Here is a 26,550-nt window from a genome sequence, read left to right as displayed (position 1 = left end):
ATAGGCCACAAGCTGGCCTGACACACCTTCTCCTGCGGGAATGTCAATTATCAAGAGTTTCCGGAAGAAAAATCAAACTAGAATTAATTAGTCTTAGGTAAATCCCTGGAGATAGGAAATGTCAGTGATTAAATTGGCTAAATGCCTACCCACTGGGGGCTTTCTGAATGGCAGAAAAGAACAGAACAGTCCCATTGGGATATGCTGGCAGCCAAACAAGTAACCCTCCTGCACTCCAAATCCCAACTCACACTAAGCATGGAAGGTTTAATGCAGAACCTTTTGAAATTAGAAGCTCACGAGAGCATCCGGTTTAGCAAGCTACATAAAAACACAAACTTTCAAGAGATTTGGAGCGATTCCTTCACCAAGTAACTTCCGCAGCCACGAAGAGTGGGAGGCACAGCACATAAGCAGGAACCTTACCAGCCCCCCTTTGTTAAGCTGATCGCACAACTCCACGTTGCTGCCTATTCACTCTGATCCCTGGTCCCCGGCACACAATGAATCAATCCATTACACAAGGAGACCGTGACTGAATACTAGGAAGAAAATACAACTGTATTTCCCACACCTTTGTTTGCCCTGCCGCTTTCCATCGAGGAAACCCGATCTTTAGCACTGAATTGCAACAAAGAGGGTTTTCTGAGGATTGCCATTTGCTCCAATTTAGCGCTAAAGAGTGGATATTCCAGGGGAGAGTGACAGAACAAAAGCAAAACTGCTTGGAGTCATGACTAGAAAACATGGGACAAGCGGAAAACCACTCAGACCTGTGTGGATGAGCCCTAAAAGAGGTTAAGGGGGAGGAACTAGTGTCGGGGGGGGGAGCCAAACCATCACTATAGAAGTGCAAACAGCTAATAAACTATCAGTAAGAAGGATTACCAGACGGAGAGAGATCTCTGAGTCAGAGATGTGCCTTGAAACAATCCGTTATCCAGGCCCCTTACTATTCAGATCCTGCCCAATTCCCACTTCCACACAAAATTGTGAACACCTAACATGATAAACTATTCACTGAGGGAAATTTAAAAACCTGAGAGTCCAGAGCCAACTGAGATTGGGAGAGAAAATCCATTTCCGGTTCTGTTGACCAGCTAACCAAGTAGCCAAGTAGGCCCTAACGCTAAAGGGGGTGGCTGGGTGGGGGGGCATTTTGTGGGGCAAAATGACCCCTGATATTTTCAAGGCCAAGACTTTTATGTACTCAGCCCCTCCTACCCCTTTTAAAGAGATTACCTCAAATCCAAATCCATAGCCTGAGCCAGGGGGTCCTGGAGGTCCTGGGGGTCCTGGAAGTCCCGGGGTCCCTGGTTTCCCAGGCTCCCCATCATCTCCTTTGGTGCCTGGTAATCCAGTATCTCCAGGGTCTCCCTGAGGGAAAGGAACAGATTATTTTGCAATGTAAAGGTGTGAATCTGCAGAGTGAAGTGGATGGTGGAGAGGAAATGCTTAGGAAGTGGGAGTGGGGGAAATCTATTGTCAGTTACTATATATCTTAATCCTGTTAAACCAAACAATTCACTTCCGCAAGGCGGAAGTCCACCAACTTGAATGGCTTTTTAAAAGAATTAGGCGAATTCATGCAGGGCAAGGCTACTAACCCTGATGCCTGCATTCTGCCTCTACTGTGGGAGGCAGCGTGCCTCTGAATACCAGTTTCTGGAAACCACAAGTAGGGAGAGTGCCAGGGCAGATTAAGGCAGCCATCTTTGGTGGCAGAATCACACCCAACCCTGCTGCTGCCTCTAGAGAAGTGAGGGAGAGCGGCGGCAGCTTCCGGAAAGCTGCCACGCAAACCCGGTAAAGGGAACTAGAAGCAGGGCAGCTGTAGAGGTCAGGCAGGGATGCTGCCTGCTGTGCTCCGCCTCAGCCTGCTTGGCTGAAGCGAAACGGCAACAGCAGCAGCAAAGCTGCCTCCGTTGAAAAAAAAACTGGACTGGACCTGGGCTAACTTCAGCCCACACTCCTTCAAGTCACAGCGAGCACAGCACAGAAAGTGCTGCCCCACAATGCTCCGCGGCACCTTATTTGCTTCGCTGCTGCCGCCTCGTTTTAATCACCGCTGCCATTAAAGGAGCGGGCGAGGCAGGAGTGCAAGCGCGGGTGGCTTTGTGTGCTGCCTTGCAAACGGCCCCCTTTCCTCTGGGGGGCGTGGACGTTGACCATGCCTCCTGGGGGGATCCTGGCCACGTCATTGCCAGCTAGCCAATCGGGTGGCTGGGGGCGTGGCTGGTGTGCCCCCCTAGCTTTGATCCTGGGTACGCCCATGGGAAAGGGGGAGTCTGAGGCGGCACCTTCCTGTTTCACAGTCCTGTTGCACCCAGGACCTGCTTCCAGGCTTCCCATAAGCACCTACTTGCCCCTTGGGAGAACAGGAAGTTGGAAAAGCTGGCCCTTTTGCCTGATCCTGAAGGGCTCCTGTTAAGTTCTTATTTTCTTTTTTTTTATGTACTTATATTCTTAAACACTTCTTACATTCTGTTTTCTGTGGAAACATTGCTAAATACAGCATCGCTTTTGCTGCCTCTGGTGAACCAGATAAAACTGAGCTGCCTGCATTAAATTACTCCCAAAAAAGTGAATGGTAATTGTGTAGTGGAAACAAATCCAGAATTAGTTCTTAAATGTTAGACCACAGGCAGTGTCTATGCAAAATCTTGGTACTCTTGATTCCAGTGGAGCCAAACTTTACCAATGAGATATAAGAACTATTATTAAATATTATTAAAGGTGGACCTGTTCAGTTACCTTTGATCCAGGTGACCCCCAAATACCTTGATCACCCTGTAAGATAAGACATATTACTTACTCTATGCAGGCAGGCTGCCTACACACCCTTACATTGCTTGTTATTGATGCAAGTTATTGAATCAAATCCCATAATTATTTGGAATAAGGAAGAATTGAACAGAAGCCGAGAACCGATTATTGGCATAGTAACCATCTCAGCCATCTCGACTCCTCCAACTCAAATTAAGCACAGAAAATATGCCAGTGTTAGCCTTCAGTGAAAAACAAGCGCTTGTATTCCACTTTTAAATACATACATTACCTAAGAGATGGGCTTGTATGTGCACTGCCATGTATTAGAAACCAAACCTTATCATGCACTCTGGGGGAAAGCAAGCAAAGGATTCACATTTTAGATAACCTTTTCAAAGTCTTTATGTGGGTACTATAAACAGAACACCATTTAAACTCGGTGAGAATTCAGTTTTATGTCTGAGTGGAGTACTTAATATATAATATAGGTATGTCTGCATTGAGCACATGATTTATAATTTAACCACTCATTAAACATACAGTTCATGGCAGGATTGTGAAAAATACCTGTTCTTTGTCTTCATACTTATGGTTTAGATGTGTATGCCTTGCCTGTGGACTATGTACTTAGATCAGTGGCTCTCGAAGGGTGTGATGCGCCACACTGGTGTGGCAGGAAGGGCTGGCAAGTATGGCAGAAGATTCAAGGACACCAAAGAAATAAACACTAGTCTAGTCTAGTCTAGTCTAGTCTAGTATACAGTCATACCTTGGTTTAAGTACGCCTCGGTTTGAGTATTTTGAGTTTAAGTACTCCGCAGACCTGTCTGGAACGGATTAATCCACTTTCCATTACTATCAATGGGAAAGTTCGCTTCAGGTTAAGTACGCTTCAGGTTAAGTACAGAATTCCCGGAACCAATTGTGTTTGTAAACCGAGGTACCACTGTAGTATAGTATGTAGCTGCATTGTTTTATACCCCCAAAGAATCCTGAAAACTATAGTTTGCTAAGGGTACTGGGAATTGTAGGTCTGTTGGGGGGGAACTACAGTTCCCAGGATTCTTTGGGGGACGTCATATGCTTTAAATGTATGTTGAATGCACTTTAATTATATGGTGTGCATCTGCCTCCTATGGGACAGAGCTGTGAATCAGAAAGTCCCTCATTTGACAATCACCCTTGTCCTGCGCCATGAAGTCACGAGCGGGGCTGAAGCAAGTGGCTCATAAAATCAAAGTAACTTATATATGGTAGTTGTAAGGATGACAACAAGATATAATGTGAGAAGAATTTTCAACAATCAAAACTTTGAGCAATCAAAACCAATTATTATTATTATTATTATTATTATTATTATTATTATTATTATTCACATTGGAATGGTGCCACTGACAGAAGGCATATTATCAAGTATCTGTGTCTGCAAAGCAAATTATTAAATACTGACTATCCACCCCAAATGGAGGATGGACTAAGTCCGTGGTTCCCCATTAGCTGAGCCATGAACACCCTGCTTTTTAAAATGTTCCTATTTCTATGCTAGTTTTTGTTTTGTGAAAGGTGCCATGGACCCCCGGGGGGGGTTGCGCAGTCCCCCCTGGGATCCACAGACCACCCATTGGGAACCACTGACCCAGTTCATCCCTCCCCAACCCGCTGCTTCCCCAGGGTGTTTGTAAGAATCTCTAAAACAAACTCTTGAGTTTGCAACTTACTTTTTCTCCTTTTGCTCCTGCAGAACCAGCCAATCCATCTTGCCCAGGACGACCAGGTGGACCCTGAAAAATCACAGGCGTGAGCTATTTGTAATGACACAAATTATAAGGCTGCTTTTTAACTTACAGTATGATGCTTTTTTTTAAAGGACTCCCCCTCATATGTTCAGTATGATCTTTATAATCTCTTCGTTAATCAACAGGAGTCTGGAATGTCTAGAACGGTTAACAACTTCTTCGGGATAGAACTAATTACAGCGGCAGACCCATGTCTTAGAATACAGGTAAATGCAACAGTAGGAAGGTGTTTCAGCAAAGAACTGGCAGAAGAGGAAGCGACTCTGTCTCTCACCCACAATTCCCCCCTTGCATCTCCTCACTTTCAGTTGTAAAGGTAAAGGTAAAGGGACCCCTGACCATTAGGTCCAGTCGTGACCGACTCTGGGGTTGCGCGCTCATCTCGCATTATTGGCCGAGGGAGCCGGCGTATAGCTTCCAGGTCATGTGGCCAGCATGACAAAGCCGCTTCTGGCGAACCAGAGCAGCATATGGAAACGCCGTTTACCTTCCCACTGTAGTGGTTCCTATTTATCTACTTGCATTTTAACATGCTTTCGAACTGCTAGGTTGGCAGGAGCTGGGACCAAGCAATGGGAGCTCACCCCGTCACAGGGATTTGAACCGCCGACCTTCTGATCAGCAAGCCCTAGGCTCAGTGGTTTAACCACAGCGCCACCTGGGTCCCTACACTTTCAGTTGTACTCCCCACTATATCAGCTTATGCTAAAGCCTGGCTAAGTGAAATTCAGTCGTGGGGAAGGGAAGGTATCCACCACTCTTCTCCCACCTGCAATTTCTCCACGTAAAATTGACATTTTATGTTTTGCTTTTAAGCTGTTTGGTGCAACACACAGTCCAAGATAAAGGTTGCTCCCATAACGCACAACTCAGATAAACCTGAAAGCATATGGCTGGACATCTGCACTTCATACAAAGGCTGCCTCTTCTGTGTGATATTGGTCAGCCTTAAATTCCATGAAGGGATTCTTATCACTGCAAGTGATAACCGTGTTGAACAACTTATGTTCCGGAAATGGGGAAACAAAATGTGCTGCAGAGCAGACAGTCTCATTTCACGCAAATTTTCAGAAACAGCAGTCATAAGATGTTTTGTGTTTGTATGAGGGAAGAGAGCTGCTTCTTGTTGCAAAGAGAGAATGCTACTTTCTTGCTGCTCCTTTGAGCATGCTGGCAGTGTAAGTAGGTGGTTAAAAACAAAACATCTTGTGCCATACTTCAAACACTACTGGGTACTTGTGAAAATATATGGGAGGTACGGTAACTGTTTATTAAAGAGCTGAAGTTGTAAGTGTTAAGCACACATACTGCTAGTCAAATTCCACCCACAAACTTTTGCAATCAGACAAAACACCTGTAATTTTCAAGTTCTTAGTAAGATGAAAGTTGCCAGTAGCTAAAGGCAGTTTTTACCCATGCATTTTCAGACACGCTTCCTATTAAAAAGTTGTCCAGTTGACAAAGCTGAAATCACCACAGGGGCTACGCTGGAAAATCTGCTCTTAGAATTATTTCCCAATTTCATGCCCCAACACGGGTTCTTAAGCAGGTTGGGGTGGAGGTCACTCTAATTCGGTACTTAAGCGTTTAAGAAGACAGGATTGGGGGCAAACTGGATGCTACTTGGCAGTCACGTGTGATGAAGCCCACCTTATACACACTTTAACCTTTAGTGCACTTTATTAAATACCATTGAGATAACTAGAAGTTAATCCGAATACACAGTTTAGAAGACAGGGAGTTTCTGAAAAGCCTTCTTTTCAATAAGGCAATAAATCATCTCGCTCAAATTACCCAACTATGCTCCAGTAATCACAGATTGTGTCTGTGATAAATTCTGATTTTACAGACAAATTGTTTGCAAAAAAGAAAGTTTTGAAGGCTGATGTGATGTGCTCGGAATGGACAGCAGTCATAAAAAGAAGCAGCAGCAAAGGGGATGTGAAAGAGCCCAAAGGCATGAATCAAGCATTGTGGTGAGCACTTCCCTTCTGCCCTCTTGTGTGACATCCTATGGGCCTTCTTTGGCTCAAAAGCTTTCGGGGAACAGCCCTGGTGGAGTAAATAGCAAGGCTTTTAGAAGCAGCTGTAGGATTTCCCAAGAAGCCCTGTCAGAACCTGGAAGGGAGGGGGGCTCTAGCCCCTGGTGGAGAGACTCCACCAGGCCTGATCCTGAGAGATGCTCAACTCTGGCTGGGAAAGGAGCCATAGCCATCTGCAGTGAGACAACCCCACAGCTGGCATGCTGATTCAACTCACTTCCAGCTTCCTTGGCCATCTCATCCTTCCTTAAAGGCATCTGCAGCATGCAGGCATGACTATGGAGAAGCTATTGACTAGGGCTGGGCGATACCTGGTTTTCAATATCATATCACCAGCTAAATATCACAATATTTCAATATATCACAATGTTTGACAAAAGGCTGAAAGTATGTAAAGGTGAATGTGGTAATCCCCTGGCAACTGCTACTACTTACGGGTCTGACAAAATTTATATTTTTAGTGCCAGGGGAATTTGCATTTCCTTTATGAACCAGGCCAAACCAGAAATAATGGATAAAATTTTACAGAATAAAAAATGATTAAAGAAACATAAATATTTTTTGCAATGAAAATTTGATGCATTTAATTATATGAAAATGTATTCAATGATAGCATGCTTCAACTATAACATTACAGATTTAAGGAGAATATATTAATGTTAATATATTAATTTGTTATTAATAATAACAAATGTGTGAGAAAGCAAGGGGAGAATTGAGAAGAGTTCTAGGGGAGTCAGAGGGTCTGGAGGAGGAAATGAGGAGCACAGAGACAATTGCACACACACACACACACACACACACATACACACCAAGAAAGAAGCACATGCAGGTGGGGGAAAGAGGGAAGTGGCCAGAGAAGCGTTATTTTCTTTTCATTTGAAGCAACCATGGGGCATGTTTCTCTGCAGTTTCCTTGGGACAAGGGAGGTAGCGAAGGGTGGGGTGGGGGAGCTACTTTAAAGTTAAGAAGAGGAGCTGCCAGCAGAGAGAGGCTGGGTTAATTTAAAACAAAACCTGTGCCCCCTGCATTTTCACAAAAGCAAAATGCACAAGCGTGCACCCACGTGGGTGGGGAGGGAGGGAGGTGGGGAGGGACAGACAATTGCCCAGCCACCTGGAATGAGCAAACCAGCAGGGGAAAGAGGGAAGCGGCTCTTATGCTACAGCGGCGTGCTGTTCTTTTTCTTTTTACTATTACCCAAGTTTATATTTTTTATGTGAGAACAGGAGGAGCGGGGCTCCAGATTCTCCCGAATAAGACACCTGCCAGCCTGGTGCCTGCCTTTCAGCAAGAGCCTGGCATCTCTCGAGGGAGGGAAGATCCCGCTTGCAGCCTGTTCAGCTCCCAGGCTCTGGAGACAGAGCCCTCAAGGGCAGAGCCAGGCTGCACACAGGCGTCCGCACCCGAAATCTCCAAAGGAGGCAGGCAAGGGAGGCAGGGAGCCAAGGCAAAGAGTTATCCTGCATTGCACACACGATTTCTCAAATAGTGGTTTTTTTGTGTCAGCCTGCCGCTGCCGCTACAAGAGGCATGGAAGAGCAGCTGGGGCAGTTAGCAACTGCAACACTGCCCAGGACAGGAAGAAGCATCGGTTTCCCGATTTTTGCAATGTCGTGCTTTTTTACTATCACACACAAGCACACACACAATTCACGATATATTGCCAGGTAATTTTTTTTAATGGTTATCACGATTTGCTCTTGATATTGATATAAGACAATATATTAATATGTCACCCGGCCCTACTCTTGACCTGGTGAAAGAGAGCGCTACCATGGCCACACCTGTGCCATCCTTTGCATGGCAAATAAAGAAAGGTGGATTAGGTGCTGCCATGCTGCTAATCAGTACTTGATCTTGGGCTAATATATGAAGCTAAAGTTCTCACAGAACAAATACTCACCCGAGGACCTGGATGCCCAGCGGCTCCACCTTTCCCATCCTCTCCTGGCAACCCAGGAATTCCTGCATTTGAATCTGGTGCTGGCAGTCCTGGAGCACCAGGCAGACCTGGAGGACCTGGAGGTCCCGGGGCACCCTAGATAAAGCAGGTATATTGAGATTAAGATTTTGCTCCTGTTCCCTCAGCAGTGGACTCACCGGGACACCCTGAGAGGCTGATGTCTCTCAGCTTCACACAACACAACACAACAACACAACACAGCACAGCACAAGAACAATAATACTTGTTTACTTCAGAGAGTTCCTACAATGACAATGGATGTGAAATGCCTTATTATAGTGCTATAAGTAATGATAATGCGTTGGATGTTCTTATTCTAGGCTATTGAATATAGTTAAACTTTCAGAAAAATCCAGAATCCCCAGAGTATAATTTTCAGGTTAAGAATCCACAGGACTTTGTAAAATTGCACCTCAGAACAAACTGATCTCGGTGTGACAGTGAACCAATTAGTTCTCAGGCTCCTCTGTTATTTCAGGTGTCAGGGCCGGCCCTACGTGCAGGCTGGGTGGCGCAGGGCACCACGGCGCCGGCCCGCCAGGAGGGCGCCGCGAACTGCGCCCACCCGCTGGCCAGCCGGCCCGCCAGGAAGGCACCGCGAACTGCGCCCCCCCCGCTGGCTGGCCGGCCCGTCGCACAGCAGCGCCCACCCGCCCGCCGCGCTGGGAAACGGGGCGGGAGGGCGCCGGAAGGATCCGGCACACCACAGCGCCAGAGGCGCTTAAGACGACATTGTCAGGTGTCATTTATTTTTTATATATATATTTTTTTTAAACATACTTTTTATTAATTTTACAAACAGCAAAAAAAAGGAAACGGTACATACATAAACACCTTTTCCACCTCCTTCCCACCCACCCACATGGATCCTCCCCTGCCACAGAAGTATCTCATGTAGGTGAACAGTCAGAGATGGTCCATTTTATGCTTGGATTTCTGTCCTCCTGCCCCTCCCCTGACCCCAAAGCCCCCCCCCTGCCACCAGGGAGCTCCAGCAAACCAGGGCAGTACGCAGGAGGACATCCATCCAACCATCTATTGTCATACCAAAAAAAGAAAAAAATTAAAATAGGAAAAAAGAGAAAAAAGAAAGAGCAAAAAAAGAGAAAAAGAACAATACAAAACAGAAAAAAAATTTCTTACATTCATAATTGTAAAACCATATTTTGTGGGCTTCCCCTCCCCCCCCTTCCCCGGTTTTCATCCCTTTTTTATCATCTTTAACAGTTTCTTACTTTATAAAAATACACCTTTATATCTTATGCAACTTATAAATCAATTATTATCATTTTCACCTAATGTTCAAATCACTGAAAAATCAAACTCCCATTTTATCTTCCCGTGCCTAATTTTTACTCCCTCTATAAGCCTCCATATTTTCACATTTTTCCAAAATCCATTCACTTTTAAAACTATAACTATTCTCAATTTAACCTTACATCCCCGATTACCGGCTCCACCCCCCCAATCCAGCAAATTCCATAATCAGCAGACCAGTTATAATCCTGTTAATCCATCCTTATAATCACAACATCACTTTCCCTTCACCCCACTCCCTGTTTATAGTCTTTTGCCATCCAGGCCACCATACAAGACCCCTGAATTTCTTCTCTTCTCTGCATATTTTTTCCTTCTTCCCTGTGGGTGTTCTGGAGTTCCAGTAATACCAATCGTGCCCCCCTCAAATGCAGGGCACTCCATCCAACTTTTTGTAGAGTAAAGTCATCATTTTTTTCGTGGTGTGCTTCATTTTGTGTTGAATCATCACAGTCCTCATCTTCATCTTTTTCTTCCAAATCACAGTCACCATCATTGTCATTCTCACATTCATCTTTTTCAGTTTCAAAAGCTTCATCTTCTAGAAAATCATATTCTGCCATCACCATCTGAAATTGTTGCTGTAACTCTTGCCGTTTTGTCTCCTCTTGACATAGTTCTATTCTTGTTTCCCACATTAAGGTCAAAACAGACCGCTGGAACTCAGGGGAACACTTTTTTGTTGACATAGTTCAATCCTGCCAAGGTCAAAACTTGTCACGTGGGGTGGAATATGATCACAGTTTATTTTCTCGACTCCATTTTAACAAGCTGGCTGCATTCTTCAAGTCTTATTGGCAATAAAGTTCGAACTCACATTTCACAAACATTTAAACCAAAAAAGAATTTCCACAAAGTTCAGAAATACAGTGAAATAAAAATTGACTTATAAATCCTGATCAACTCACTGGGTTGTCTGGGCTGCCGGCTCCCGAGGAAAAGAAAGGTTTTTCTTAGTCTTTACCTCTTGCTGCAGGGCACTCACAACCACAGTCTCTCTCCCCTTTCACCCTGCATTTAGGGGAGATTCTCTTTGATGCCTTTGAGGGATCCTTTTAAGTTAAGATCTTCTGTTTACGGCTTCGGGTTTCTGTTTACTGTCTCTTATGTTACCGTGGGGGGGGGTGGCTTCCTCTTTTCCCCCTCTCTCCCAAATCCAAATTGCCTTAATTTAAATTCCAAACAATCCAAATTACTCACAGTCTATTCATTTGCTAATTATTCTTGGAAGAATTGGCCGCCTCCACTTCCCAGACTCGCAGCTTCGCGCTCTCAGAGCAGCAGTGTCAGCCTGTCCGCCGCGGTTCACCTCCTCGCTCTCGGGGGCTTAAACAAAGCCGATCCGGGGAGGAGAGAGCCCGCTTTTGGCGCCGCCAGGCAAAATCCGTCCCCAAAAAGCTCGATTTGGGGCTTTTAAGGAGGTTTTGCTTCGCTGGAGCAATTCCCTCCACCTCTGAAGCGCCGAGGTCCGCTCCGCTGATCGGACCCCCGTCTGAGCAAAGATGGCGCGGTCAACCGGAAGCCTGTCAGGTGTCATTTAAAGGGAGGTTTAGACCACAGTTTAGTCCACTGGGTAAGGTTTATTTCGTAGCCTATGTTGTGCTTCCATTGCATTTTGACTGAGGTTAGGGGATTTATGGGATTCTGGAGCAGTGTTTTGTATATTGCAGATACCATCCCCTTGCTGTGTCCTTCTGCTGTCAGGAAAAGGTTTTCGAAGGAGGATGCCTTCACCCTGGTGTGGCTCCCCTTTCTTATACAAACAGCCCGACAAGACAACAACAAAACCCCACCAACAGCATACGAATCAATATGGCTATCTTGACCCAATACAGCACTACCGTACAGGTTTTTCTCTTATTGTGATGCTAGTGTCTTGTATCTTTAAAAGTACTTTGTGATTTGAAAAGCCTTTACAGGTTAGCAGTAGCCATCAGAACCTACTTACCCTTGGAAATTCTATGTCAGAGTCACCAGAGCCAGAGGCCTCCATTTCCACTCTTCTCTGAAACAAACAACATTAATTTTAGAATATTGTTAGTGGGAAGTGAACTCCACATTCCAGTAATTCTCTTCAACATTGCTTAAAATTCCTCAGACATTTCCCCTGAGCGGGGATGTTCTAATTTGCCCCAAATTATATTTTAGGTGAAACTAGGAGCCAGCCTAACTCTTACTCCATGTCAGAGAACTTTTTCCAGACTCACTGGAATTCCTTTGGCTTTTCTTAATAGTCATCAGATGATCATGCCCAAGCAGGAATTTCACTGATGATAACTCTAATATTATCCTGTAGAGAGAAGACACTGGCAGAAAAGGATGGATAAATCTGTTGATGGACATAGAGCTGTGATTCAACTTTGTAAAGGGCCAAGAAGTTAACACCAGGAGCTCTGTAAACCACAACTGAAGCACCTTCCTCTCTGCCTCACTGTGACAACTTGCAGCAGTGTCAATGCCTGTTGTCAGTGGTGTGTGAACTTAATAAAATCTTATTAAAAAGGAAAACCAAAACCAAATTCGATAAACACAAAGAGCAGACTCAGTTGAAGTGCCAACTGCCTGGGGAAACAAAAATGTATTTGCGCTGACAATGCAGGTGCTCGGCAAACTTCCCTGGAGAGAGCATTTCACAGCCGAGGGGCAGCCACTGAAAAGACCTGTTCTCCCGCGGCCACTTTCCATGTCTTTCTTGCAGGAGGCGCATGGAGTGTGAAGGCTAAGCTGACACCAGACTACACTTGCTCCTCAATCTGTGGACTTATGTGCCTGCCTGCTGTCCCTGCCATTCCCTGCCTGGCTCCACCTTCAGGCACTTTTCTTCCCAGAGAAAAACAGAGGTGTGTCGAAGAGGAAGAATGGAGGGCCACGGTGACTGGGGTGTGTGTGCCAAGGGGAAAGAATAATTCACGAATCTGCCCCACTCACATACAATTCCAAGTGCTTCATGTCTTATATTGACATGAAAATCCCCCCCCCCTCCATGCTCTCTCACTTTGGGCACTCTTCTGCCTCCCTGGCTGGCTGGGGACAAGAGTGCCTGAACTAAGGGTAGGGAGATAAGGTGTGGGGTGGCATTTGTGTGCGTCCAGCATTTGATGTCGGACTTAGGGGCATGCTCTTGCACTCTGCTTTACACGAGAATGAGGCAGGCAAATGAATAACCTAACCAAACGTCCACCATCACGTTTACTTTGAGCCAGGATTCTCCGCCCGCTCAGCTTGGCCATGCCTATTCCCTCCAGATTCCTCTCAACCTGTCCCCTCTCTGAGACATGGGTTGTTTCATGTGACGTTTCGCCAACAGAAGCTCAATGCAACGTAAGGCTGGAGAGACAAACAAACAGAGGAGCTGTTCCACATAGCAAGCACTCAAACTCACAAATCCCGTGGATGGAGCAGGAGGCCCAGGAGGCCCCGGAAGCCCAGGGGGGCCTGGTAATCCTATGCCAGCATCTCCCTAGAACAAGAATACATATGGTGAAGTTGTGAGGGGTTTAGAACATACACGTTAGGTTAATGCACACCCACCTCATGAGCCTTGCTGAGAACTGGGTGGATGAGCTGAGGGGAGCTGACCCCTCTCAGCTCTCTACACCTGGGAATGCTGTATGCAGCACCAACGTAGACGAGACTTAGCAGACTTACTAGATTTCTTTGTCTAGTCTGAACTGCATTTTTATGGTACGTTTATTGTTATTTTAAACCAACAATTATGGAACTTTGGTGAATAGTGGTATATAAATATTTTAATTACACAAATAAAGTAAACTTTATGAAAAGTATGTGATACCTTTTCATAGAATTGTAGTAAAGTTGAAGGAACTCTTAAGGGTCATCTAGTCCAACCCCCTGCAATTCAGGAATCCCAACTAAAGAATTCCTGAGAGATGACCATCCAACCTCTGCTTAGGGCAGGCACCCCCGAACTTTGGCCCTCCAGATGTTTTGGACTACAATTCCCATCTTCCCCGACCACTGGTCCTGTTAGCTAGGGATCATGGGAGTTGTAGGCCAAAACATCTGGAGGGCCGCAGTTTGGGGATGCCTGGATTAGGGACTCCATTCCACTGCTCAAGAGCTCTTACTGACAGAAAGTTCACTTTTTTCTGAGACTAAAATTGGCTGGACCTTACACCACGGTTGCCTTAGCTTCCATGATGGTATGCAGAATAGGGTTTGGTCCAATAAAATGGGATCCATTTCAGAAGTTGGTGGTCTCAGAATGTAGCCAAGGTACTTGGAGTTCAGCTGACTGCCTGTGTACTCAACCCTGGTTATATGTCTTGCTGGTGTTAAAGACCATCTAGACATTTAAACCCATTGCTACATACTGAATTTGCTTCTGTAGGGACCCAGGTGGCGCTGTGGGTTAAACCACAGAGCCTAGAGCTTGCTGATCAGAAGGTCGGCGGTTTGAATCCCTGTGACGGGGTGAGCTCCCGTTGCTCGGTCCCAGCTCCTGCCAACCTAGCAGTTTGAAAGCACGTCAAAATGCAAGTAGATAAATAGGAACCGCTACAGCGGGAAGGTAAATGGTGTTTCCATGTGCTGCTCTGGTTTGCCAGAAGCAGCTTAGTCATGCTGGCCACATGACCTGGAAGCTATACACCGGCTCCCTCGGCCAATAATGCGAGATGAGTGCGCAACCCCAGAGTCGGTCACGACTGGACCTAATGGTCAGGGGTCCCTTTACCTTTACCTTTAATGCTGCTACAAGCCTTTTAAAATGCACTCACAACATGGGCATGTCATGTGGCTTCCTAGGAGATGTGCAGTTATGTGTAGGACCATCACTTCCTACATGGAAGAAACACGGGAGTGCCTTCTGCCAAAAGCTTCTGTCATAGGTGAAACCGCCTTAGTTCACAGGATGCATCAATTCACATGACCCACGATTCTCATGGCAATGAAACACAACTGTCTTTTAAAAAAAATATCAAAACAGTGCTTACCTTTTCTCCTTTAAGGCCAGGTTCGCCCTTTAACCCTGGAGAGCCCTGAAGTCCTGGTCTACCCTAAAAGAGAAGGTATATTAACATCTCTTTTCCATTAGCATTATGCTATACTAAAAGGCTGTAATTAAAATAGTGTGGTGCGCCAGCAATCCCCTTCCCCCAGCTGCACTAGCCAGTGTGCCTGGGAATGGAATCATATTTGGTTCCTGAAGCATCCCACCTAACCTGGGCTGTGGTGGAGTCATATGGACCAGCAGCCAATAGCTCGTTGACTGGCTCCAGTTCATGGACCACCATCATGAATAGCACTGATCCCAGTTCAGAACAGCTGAAGAAGGTTCTGTCTAATGAGGACATTTCCTGGAACCCAGATGCCTGGGAATAACATGCTGGTGAACACAAGGCAATGTGCTGAGCATAGCTGCCAAGTTCTCCCTTTTTTTAAAGGGAAATTCCCTTATGCTGAATAGGCTTCCTCGCGAGAAAAGGGAAAACTTGGCAGCTATGGTGCTGAGTACAGAATTTGACTTTTCGAATCATGGCAACAACCTGCAGGTCAGTGATTTTTTTTTATATGCAGAACTGAGCACATTAAAGTTGTCTTGTAAACATATGTCCAGATCAATTTCCTAAAAAACATATTGTAAAAATGGGTTGAATTGAGGCTTGAAAAGTTGCCAAAACATGTGGAAGGATTCAGAACATCTGTTTTTCGATATACCCAGATCAATTAATAATAATAATACTTCTGTTTGCGTGTCGAGGTACCAAGACTTCCCACCAATAATTCACGCTTCACACAGAATTTAAGTTTGAGGTTTTTGGCATTAATTTTGGCCACAACTTTATTTAAATACAACTGATGTGAGTGGTTGCTTAGGCATTGGTTTCCTATGCCATCTGTCCCCCGCCTGGGACAGATCTGGCGTAGTGGGGAAGTCAGGATAGGTAAGCATCCTCTGAGAGAGGCCGGGGCAGGGCTACCAAGCCCTTGACCTCTCCTCCAGATGCTCCCCGAGGCTCATGCGTGGTCCTAGCCCCTACCGGGGGTACGGACAAACATGTGGAGCCCCAGGATTCCTTTAACAGAATACCCCTAAAGGCAGCAGCAATTTTGAGGGGCAGGCCCAGCCAAATCCGTACCCCTCCACCATCCAATTTGAACCAATGCCTAACCGCCAACCTTGCAAGTTGTGACATTTTGCTATGTAGTAGGCAAAAACCACAAGGCACCAGCCAATCAGCCAAGTGGCAAAATTCCTACTAGGCCCCCGCATCAATACGGACAACCCCATGGCAGGCACAGCAACGTCATGCGCAAACAAACAACCTCTAAATATAGGGCGGGCGGGCGGGCGATCCGTTGCAAGCACCAAAAGCGAAAGCGAAAGCTACTTGCCCCAGTATACATAGGCTGTGGCTGTCAATCAAATAATTGCAACATAACATTCTCCCCAGCAACAAAACCCTTAGTGGTCATCCAAACTGACCCGCCCAACAAACCAGGGAACGTCTTGTTAACCCTCCCGCAACCCATGCTCTCCTTAAGGGGAGAACCTGCTATCTTGTACTTCAGCACGTAAAAATGGTTGTGCTGATTGGCCTGTATTCAGAACCTCTATATATTATTAATTTATTTGATTTTCATCAGTATCTTCCTTTCTCTGAGGAGGAGAAAACATCTCTACAGGGCAGCCGTAGTGTAACTTCCAAAATTACAATTGCCTCCTCCTCTTCCGGCCAACTCAGTTCTGGGAGAGGATGGGTCCATAGCTGCCAAGTACCCCGTTTTCCCCGGGAAACCCCCGTTTTTACTTACCTTTTCCCGGTGGTCCCCCATATCACTTCGTCTCCTGTTTTTCTCCGTTATTTTCTCCTGCCGGCGGCCATTTTTTTCTTTCTGATTTGCCCTTCTATAGGCACAAAAAATGGCTGCCGCCGGCTTCAAAAGTCGCATCTACGTATGTCCAGAAGTGCATAGACATGACTTTCGAAGCCAGCGGCGGCCATTTTTGGTGCCCATAGAAGGGCAAAACGACACCGGAAGTTACATCAACACAACTTCCGGTGTCACACGGCTGCCGGTCCCGGATTCTGCAGTCCGGGACTTGGAAGGTAAGGATGGGTCAAGTGGCAATTATGCCAGCAGAAGGAGTAAGGGCAAGAACTAAGCCCCCTCCCACTACAAAGTGTGTCAGCAGAAGTGGCATCAGCTTCTGAAAAAGACTGAGGGGGCCCGACATGGCATCCTTACTCCTGACATCATGTGCGTAGCGCTGTGAGGAGTCAGAGGCTGGAGCCGAACACGGCGGCAGCATGACCCCCAGAGGCCAGTGGCCCCCTCCCCCTGCTGCACAAAGGGAAGATAGGCTTTCCAGTGAGTAAGGGATAGGTTTTCAGTGGTCTGCATAGCCCATGAGTAGCACACACAAAGTAAGTAATACAAAACTGGAAGCATGAGCACATTTGCTTAATTTGTATCATCTATAGAGGACAACAGTTGGATTTCCAAGGTACAGACTTCTGATTAAAAACCAAGATACAACATATACACTCTTGCCCATTCAACACCATACCAATAGTATGTGTCATTTGCATAATCTATATAGGAAATAGGAAATCTTGAATTGCAGTATTGTTTTTTAAAAAAAATTCCAGTGAAGTTTGTAATATTAAGAAAAATACAGTATCAGAATAAAAGGAAGGATTTCCAGAGCAGGTATATCAACAATTACTATTTATAGAAGTAGTTATAGGTAGGTTAGCCGTGTTGGTCTGACGTAGTCGAAACAAAATAAAAAAAATCCTTCCAGCAGCACCTTAAAGACTAACTACGTTTGTCATAGGTATGAGCTTTCGTGTGCAGTGTATCTGAAGAAGTGTGCAACTATGACAAACTTAGTTGGTCTCTAAGGTGCTGCTGGAAGGATTTTTTTTATTTATAGAAGGAAGGGCATGATCCAGATAAAGCTAAACACCTCTACATTCAAATTTACAAGGCCCTTAACGGCTTGGGTCCAGGGCTGCCTCGTGCATTTATTTCTGCCCGCTCACTAAGGTCTTTGTGCCCCCCCCCTCAACTCAGATGCATGGCCCAAATCCACCAGGATCCGTGGGCCTAGCTCTATGTACATTTTCTGATCTTGCAGCGTTAAGTGATTTCATATTTACTGTATCTGTTTAATCTCACTGTACACTGCTTGGAAGCTGCAGTGTTAAGTGGTATAAATTGTTGAAATGCAGTAACTTTAACTGATTTTTATTCATATGGGAAAAAGCAGAATGCAAGAAAGAGAGAGAAAATACTTAGCTTCCACTCAAATAATTTGCTGTCGCAATGTGTTGTGGCTTAGATGGCTCTAAAAGGGGATTTGTTAAATTTCATGGAGGATATGTCTTATCGATGCCCGCTATGCATGGACAATAGCAACTCCCTGCTCAGTGAAAGCCTCTCTCGAGAATTTTTCTGTTATTGGGGAGCGAACGGGGGGGGGGGATTTGTTTTCCTTGTCCTGCTCCCTGGATTCCTGGGGGCCTCTGGCCAGCAGGACTTTGAAACCAGATGCTGGACTAAACTGAAACACAATGTTTTTATATACACAGTCAATGCTAGGCACTTGGATAGTGTCATACATATCGAGGTTCCTTACCGGTAACCCATCTTTGCCAGAAATGCCCTGAAACAGAAACAGAAACAAACATTACAAAACCTGTGTGAAGAGAAGACTAAAGTCAACCAATCAATACTGGCTAGCATTTTATATTGTATTAACCATAACTTCTTCCTTGTTGCGCTGATAAAATAATTTTCTATACCTATCTTTGTCTTCTGCCTACTCTCTCTGCATCAATCCTCAGTTTTGGTACCTATGAAACCTACATAACTACCACCAATTGCTGGTTCTCCCTTAAAACGGACTACTGCTTTGACAAAATTTGTCTCCAGGTTGCAGCCCAGCAATATGTGATGAATTGACATATGTTACCTCTACATAGCTGCCAAGTTTTCCCCTTTCTCGCGAGGAAGCCTATTCAGCATAAGGGAAAATCCCTTAAAATAAGGGATAACTTGGCAGCTATGTACCTCTAAGTCTGGAGCATGCCCAGTCCTTTATTCAAGCAACTCAACAAAGCACAACATAGCAACTGTATCTGATTTCAGTCAAATGCAGACGGAAGCTTATTAACTAATTCCATAATACAAATCCTAATAGCTAATTCTGTATTCCGTCAGTAGGCAAATTCAAGATATTTGGGCCTCTGAACCGAACCACAAAATGGCGCCTCCATCCTCACCAGGGAAGAAGAGGTGAGTGAAGATATACACAGGAAGAAGGGAGCATTAAAGATCTACATCAAGAACTGCTGCCCCTCTGGATCCTGTCCCTGGAGCAGTCCCTCCCATTGCCTCATGGGTGAGCTGGCCCTGGGCAAACAAGATAATTCACTGACAGATTTGCCACACGTTTAAAGTGGTGTGCTTAGTGTTGCGGCTGAAGAAATAAATGGGGTCTGGCAACAGGCCTAGTAACAAACAGGCTGGGATGTGTCTGCCTCGGGCCGCCTGAGAAAATGCATCAGGATTGCTAGGACTGCGTTGACATGTGGGCAAAAGGTGGAGCTGCTCCAGGCCCCAAGAATTCTGAAGCAGGAGCCAATATCAAAGGTGGCCTTCACTCGCTCTACTGGCAGTAGCCAGTGTCAAAACATGACGCTGGCCACTCGGACTTCCTCAGAACAAATTAGAAAGCTGGTCCCAGCAGTAGCTTTGGCTGCTGTTGGCACAGTTTAGGGTAGGTTTTGTAGCTACTTTTCCTTCCTCCTTACACGTACCAGGAATGGGTCTAAAGTGCTGCTTTGATTGTATATTTGCTAAACGTGCTCAAGAGAAGCCAGATGTGTGCAAAAAGGCAATCTGTGTTATGTTGTTGCTGGTTGAAGGGCTTCAGCGGAGGAAACGGCTGAACAGAACAACCCCTTGTTTGCATACCTTTGGACATGGCCTCACTTGTCTAACTGCAAACCTCAAAAAAGTATCCAATTGAAGCAACACCACTTTGATTGCCAGTTCGGCTTTTTGACTGCCACTCTTAACAACCTATTATTTTAGCTGTTTTTTGTCCCATCTGGTGGGAGGAAGATGTTTTAAAGAAGGTAGGGTTGCCAGATTTCAAAAAGTAAAAACTGAAAGTTGTTGATGCCCCAAAACCTGTGATTTTTCGATTGACTTGCCTAAGGTCCAAGACAAAGTGCCGCCTTTTGGAAATTTCCCTCCCCCAGACGTCAATTCCACCTTTGAAATGGCAAAAAATGGGGAAACGAGCCTTGGAAGCCATTCAACTTCTGGGTTGTCGGCATTCGAAAGCCAAAACATCTTCTGAAGCATTCAACAACCAAAGCAACCTCTGAAGCATTCAACAACCAAAACATCTTTTGAAGCATTCAACAACCAAAGCAACTTCTGAAGCATTCAACAACCAAAACATCTTTTTCTTCTTCCTCATAGAAACATTTCACTCCTTACCTGTCCTCACTACCCTCATCCCCTCAATGCCCTCACTGCCTTTTAATCCCACTAGTTGTGGCAATCTGCATACTGTTCTTCACAACATCACTATGTTCTGCCTGATGTGGTGACATCACAGATGCACAAAGACAAAAAATATTATTTTGTGTTTATTATTTAATGACATGGCTTGCTGCAGCCAACGGAATTTAACAACACTGTGTGGGCAAATGAGATCAAAGCAAATTAGGACCAAATACAGTATAAAAGAAAAGAAAATGTGCTAAGAAAAAATACCAGCCAGGGAAAGAGAAAAGAGTGTTGAATAACCTTGAAACAGTGCAAATGCACATCAAGGTGAGTGTTTTTGCTAGCTTTTGTGGCTGTATCCAATTATGCTGCCTCACAAAACCAGAAAACATTCTGCACAGATCTGGTGTTCAGTGAGAGTGCAATACTTACAGGTTGACCATCCAGTCCAGGCTTTCCAGGAAGCCCAGGTTGCCCAACAGTCCCATGTTCTGCTTCACCCAGGCCTGCTTTTCCTGGTGGTCCTGGTGGCCCTTCCTCTCCCTTTTCACCTTTTTCACCTTTTTGGCCCTTCAGGTAGAAAATATACAGTTATGGCTATGAGCCTAAACTTATTTATTTGAAACTCAATCCCATTTGGAACAAATGGGTTTACTTCTGAATAAACATGGCTAGAACTGGACAGTGAACTTCCTTTTCATACTTTAAGGCTGAAATTAAAGAGACTGTGCTACCTAGATAAGGGATGCTTTGGCGAGGGTGTGGGGTGTGTGCAGCAGGGGCAGGGCAGGACTTCCCTATTTGCCACAAGCAGCAAAACAGGACAAGCCAGTACAGTACATATATTCATGCACAATTGTGTGGAAGAAAGTTGTTAGTGTGACACAACCCTGGCATGCCGCATTCCATGGGAAGGGCAGCCGATTCCCCACACCAGCCCCTCCCAGGAAGGAATCAAAGGAATCCAACTTTAGAGCACAATCCGAAACATGTTTACTCAGAGGTAAGCCCCACTGAGTCCAGCAGGTCTGATTCTCAAGTAAGTGGATGACGGACTGCAGCCGTACTCCTGCATGAAACCATACTTGCCTTTTCTCTGCCTGTAACTTGCAGAAAACTTTCATGGGGCCCAGGTGCTGTTTTTAATATTTCCTGAGCCATAGTGGTAAGCTCACTTTCCTGTTTTCTAATTTCTGTAGTGGTTAAACCTAAAAGGGGGGGGGGAGGCAAAAATTGCATACGTCATAAAAATATGGAAGAGATTGCATAATAAAACATCATCTGTCAGGAATGACGTAATGATGTTAGTTTGGTTCATCCAGGGGGGAAGACAGTAAATGACAATACCAAAACAAAGCAAAAGACAAATTCTAAGCTGAAAACAACTGTGGGTTGTTTTTTTTAAAGGTAGCGTTTAACTGAAATGATCATAACACTCTAAGCTACAATTAAACTGACACAAGCAAAGTGCTTAAAATTACAGTGCCTTGTTCTTGGACTTCAGTTGGTCCCAATGTTGCTTCTAAGAGATGGTGGCCTGAGAAGTCCATCTCTTCAGAATGAGGTGCTGTGGTTGGTGGGGCTCCTACTGGTCCAGCTGTTGTTTCTTCAGATACATTCTGAGTCAGGTGCTAGACAAGAATGCAAGGCAAATGTTATCTGGATATTATTACTGGGAAATCACGTTGTGAGAGGCAGAGCATAAATCTGTGTGCTTTGTTCTTTTTCACGGTACTTTTGGATCCATGACAATGCTATTCCCCCCCCCTAAACATCACTTACTTTGTAAATAATAATCGAATAAATATTCAAAAGTCTGTGAAATAGAGGGTGTGGTTGGCAAATGCCCATGGAAGTAATTCTGCTGAGCTAACATTTCTGTCATTTCACACACCCAGTAAGTTAGAAGTAATACCAGCGGAGGCTGGTCCATTAGGGCAATAACCAGTGGGAATTGTAAGCAAAAAGTGCAAAAGTTTCCTCCAAATTCACAAAACTCTTAAAGCCGCAGACTTTTCTGTTTCCCACCAAGCCCTCCATTCAAACTTAGAGAGGTAGGTATTTCAGTCAATCTCCTGCTCTCTGCCAATCAGCTCTCTGCCCTGTTCAGCCAGTCCCAATCCAAAACATTGCTACAGCCAGCAGGTCCCTTCCATCTCCAAGCAGAAGATCCCTTCTAGAAGGATATTGCCCTTGCCTGAAACCAGACATTTTTATGAGCTAAAAACACCTGCGTATGAAAATCTTAGTGCAATTGTGTTTGTTACAGGAGCATTTTTGCAAAGTGCTCTAGGCAACATCTTCATCTGACGGGCAGCTGGGTTGTTTAAAAGTATGGGCCTTCATTAAACGACTAAACAACATGCTTCCAGCACAGAGAGTGGCTTTGGAAAGCTTGCTTGGTTGCTTGCAGTGCTTCTGTGCGAACATCCACTTTCCAAAAGCATCTGTTGGGTGACTATTATATACAGTCTTGAGCTCTGCTTTAGCATTTGGCAAGGAAGGGCACACTGAGATCCAGTGAGCACTCTCTGCAGCCAGTATATAAATCCGGGGACTTGTTGGCATGTAGACACTTCACAGCTGGCAAAAACTTTTGAAGTTTTGTTAGCAGCAGCATAAATCTTGGGAAATTCAACGCACTGAAGTTCTCTCTAGCTAGCATGCCCTTTTAAGTCCATGGGTATTACTGTACTTTAACATACCATTTTTTTAAAAATGAAGCTATGAATCCTGATCAAAGAAAAAAACTTTCCCATTAAATTCTTACGTCTTTAAAAAATGGATCACTTCACGAGGCTTTCTGGCTTATGAATGTTTGGCTTCAAAATCTACACAATGTAAAACGTGGGGTGATTATCGCACACAAAGAGCCTTAGTGTAGCTGTAACTAGGGCTTCACACAAGCTGCTCTTTGTCCGGAGGCAGAATAAAGGGCAGAAACAGTTGCCAAAGGAGCAAGTGAAGAGGCTACATATAGGATAGTACTTGTCTTTAAGCCATGAAATCACCTCTCCTCTCCGCTTCATCCCTTGGTATTGCATTGGTTCAGTGTCTGCATCTGCTGGGAAAGTATCTTCTCCCACTGAATTATTTTAAGGGAGATTCAACTTGATCCCCTGATGCAATGTACAAAAACACTGAAGCCCAGAATCTACACGCTAGCACCTTAGAGCACATTATAGTTCATATTAATATTACTCCCTACTTTAAATAACTATTATAAATAAGTTACGCAGTGGACACGGGGAAAACCCTAATCTTTATGGAATCATTCACGTTACTGGATAGGAAAGTGTACAAAATGCATTTCTGTATATATAAATGTTTAAACTAACATAAGTTAGTATAACGTTAATTTTGCGTAACAAATAATTCTAATACAGTTCTGGAGCTCCCTGCTCTACGAAAAACAACGGAAGAACTTTAAGGGAAGCAAAAATGGCTTGGTAAGAGTAGTAAAACTTGCCAGTGAGGGGTGGAGGTGGGATTCCACATACAGTGGTGCCTCTACTTACGAATTTAATGTGTTCCGAATGCACATTCGTAAGTCGAAAAAAATTGTAAGTCGAATCCCATAGGAATGCATTGGGATAAAAAATTCGTAAGTAGAAGCAACCCTATCTAAAAATTTGTAAGTGGAAAAAATCCTATCTAAACAGCATCCAAGATGGCGGACGGAGCTCTGTTCGTAAGTAGAAACATTCGTAGGTAGAGTTATTCGTAAATAGAGGTACCACTGTATTCTATTCCATTTCAATGTGATTGGGGCAGATTGCAGCAATGGCAGAACATGGAAAGAAGTCACCACCCACCATTAATTAGGGAATGCTTCCAGGTGTCATTCCAATTAGCAACAATAGTGTCCAAACAGAAATTGTAACCAACATATCTGATAGAAGAACTTCCTGCTGTAGGTTTTGAGTATTCCCCGCTGCTGTGATTCTGTCACTCAGACCATGACAAGGTGATTGGAACAAGAACTTAACCCACTAGAAACATTTGGGTGGTGGGCCGGTGGCTGTTCGTCAGCAGCAAACCATTTAAAGTGGAAACATCCCAACTATCCCAAACTATTACTTGTAGGTTCAGAGGAAGTACTTTCTGGGAATGAGAAATAACCCTTTTAATGCCATTTATTTATTTATCTATTGATGAACCGTATTTACAATGCAAACAACAGAAATAATGTTTTGAATTAAAGTTAAATTGGTATAATCATAAGCATATCATTTTGCCTTTGCCAGCTATGACTTTCAGTGCATAGAACATTATTTTGCATGTTAATAGGAAGCCACTAAGATAAAGCCAGGGGTGCCGACTTGAATAAAATATCGGAGGAGCCCAAGTAAGTCCCACCCTGCATAATCATTCACATGACACACTGCATGCACACCAATTGAATGGCAATGCTCATCAGCTTTGCCCCCTCAAACATTTTATTGCGAGGGCAGGCGAAGACCCCTTGGCCCCTAGGAGTTGGCTCCTATGGATAAAGCTGAACAAGATCTAAATAATTCCTCTTCTCCCAGGCCATTGGCTAATTAAACAATCTATGGCCTTTTCAATGGTGGTATTGCTTTTTATTGTTATCCACAGCAGTGACCAGAGGAGGACCAGATGCCTCCATCTGCCCCAGCTGTAGCAAAACATGTTTCTCCCTTCGTTCTAGTTACAGGTAGGTAGCCGTGTTGGTCCGACGTAGTCGAAACAAAATAAAACAATTCCTTCCAGCAGCACCTTAAAGACCAACTAAGTTTTTATTTTGGTATGAGCTTTTGTGTGCATGTATCTGAAGAAGTGTGCATGCACACGAAAGCTCATACCAATGACAAACTTAGTTGGTCTCTAAGGTGCTGCTGGAAGGAATTTTTTAATTATATTTCTCCCTTATCAGTCTCTACAACCACAGCAAGTGCTGTAATTCACCAATGGTTTGACTTCACCCCCAAAGGCGCAATCCTCATTGCCTCCTGAGACAGACAGATGCCAACAACAAAAAGTTACGATGGCATGTATTTTTGTGTTTTTATACTGAAAACTGTCCTATGATCCTTGGATGAATGGCAGTGTAGAAATTTAATAAATAATCACTATCATAATACTTAGCAACACGGATGGCACTGTGGGCTAAACCACAGAGCCTAGGGCTTGCCGATCAGAAGGTCGGCGGTTCAAATCCCTGTGACGGGGTGAGCTCCCATGGACCTAACGGTCAGGGGTCCCTTTACCCTTTACCTTTATCATAATACTTGGGGACGTGGGTGGCGCTGTGGTCTAAACCACTGAGCCTAGGGCTTGCTGATCAGAAGGTCGGCAGTTTGAATCCCCGCGACGGGGTGAGCTCCCGTTGATCGGTCCCAGCTCCTGCCCATCTAGCAGTTCGAAAGCACCTCAAAGTGCAAGTAGATAAATTAGGGCCGCTCCGGCGGGAAGGTAAATGGCGCCCAGTGCGCTGCTCTGGTTTGCCAGAAGCGGCTTAGTCATGCTGGCCACATGACCTGGAAAAACTGTCTGCGGACAAACGGCCAGTAAAGCGAGATGAGCACCACAACCCCAGAGTCGTTTGCGACTGGACTTAACTGTCAGGGGTCCTTCGTCTTTACCTTTATCATAATACTTACTGGGGCTTGTGAGGGCCGAATGATTTCACGTGTCTCAGGGACACCCTCCTGTTCTTGAATGCTGTTGTAGCCACTGCTTTCTCCTGAAGCCTATGAGAAACAGGCAGGCCACAATTAAGACTGTCCCACATGAGGAATTCCATACATAATGAGTGTAATGTAATGAGAAAGCCTTAGCAATTTGCATAGACACATGTATGTTCAAAGCAATAATTACTTCATTAAGTAAGATAGAAGAATAAATCCTAGGCTATCCATCTTTGGTGCAGTCAGCTGTTGCTGCATGTACGGTAGTTCCAAGTTCATACTTAATGAACACAACCCTTGTAAAGAATCATTAAACCAAACAGGCATCAAACAATTTAGCCTGTTGCAGCAAAAAGTGAGTGTGCAAGATCTTGCACAATTTCATCTCACCCGTAACTGGTGAAGCGAAAACAGCCCCCCTCCATTTACCGTGCTACGTCCTATTTAACATCGTCGCGTCTCACCGATATGCCTTCATTAAAGCTAGGTTTAATGTTTTTCCAACAAACGTGCT

The 26,550-nt window shown here is 44.8% G+C and overlaps 1 protein-coding gene across 5 annotated transcripts in view; it reads right to left on the bottom strand.

Moving 5' to 3' along the window:
• The window catches only part of COL15A1 (collagen type XV alpha 1 chain), a 137,586-nt gene that overhangs the window by 53,714 nt on the left and 57,322 nt on the right, over nt 1-26,550 (bottom strand). For all 5 annotated transcript variants that reach the window (XM_060282153.2, XM_088656385.1, XM_060282156.2 and 2 more), the window contains 12 exons: nt 26,010-26,099; nt 21,872-22,016; nt 21,475-21,593; nt 20,818-20,955; nt 18,500-18,526; nt 14,847-14,909; nt 13,274-13,351; nt 11,840-11,896; nt 8,515-8,649; nt 4,488-4,550; nt 2,755-2,790; nt 1,243-1,377 (listed from right to left, as the gene is read on the bottom strand). In XM_060282153.2, coding sequence (XP_060138136.2) covers nt 1,243-1,377; nt 2,755-2,790; nt 4,488-4,550; nt 8,515-8,649; nt 11,840-11,896; nt 13,274-13,351; nt 14,847-14,909; nt 18,500-18,526; nt 20,818-20,955; nt 21,475-21,593; nt 21,872-22,016; nt 26,010-26,099 — 1,086 coding nt within the window. The remainder of the gene's footprint in view (nt 1-1,242; nt 1,378-2,754; nt 2,791-4,487; nt 4,551-8,514; nt 8,650-11,839; nt 11,897-13,273; nt 13,352-14,846; nt 14,910-18,499; nt 18,527-20,817; nt 20,956-21,474; nt 21,594-21,871; nt 22,017-26,009; nt 26,100-26,550) is intronic.

The sequence above is a fragment of the Zootoca vivipara genome, chromosome 12 (assembly GCF_965207765.1).
Source record: "Zootoca vivipara chromosome 12, rZooViv2.hap1.1, whole genome shotgun sequence".
NCBI classification, from domain to species: Eukaryota; Metazoa; Chordata; class Lepidosauria; order Squamata; family Lacertidae; genus Zootoca; species Zootoca vivipara.
The sequence above is the reverse complement of the archived record's forward strand: the minus strand, read 5'-3'. Positions and strand labels throughout refer to the sequence as shown.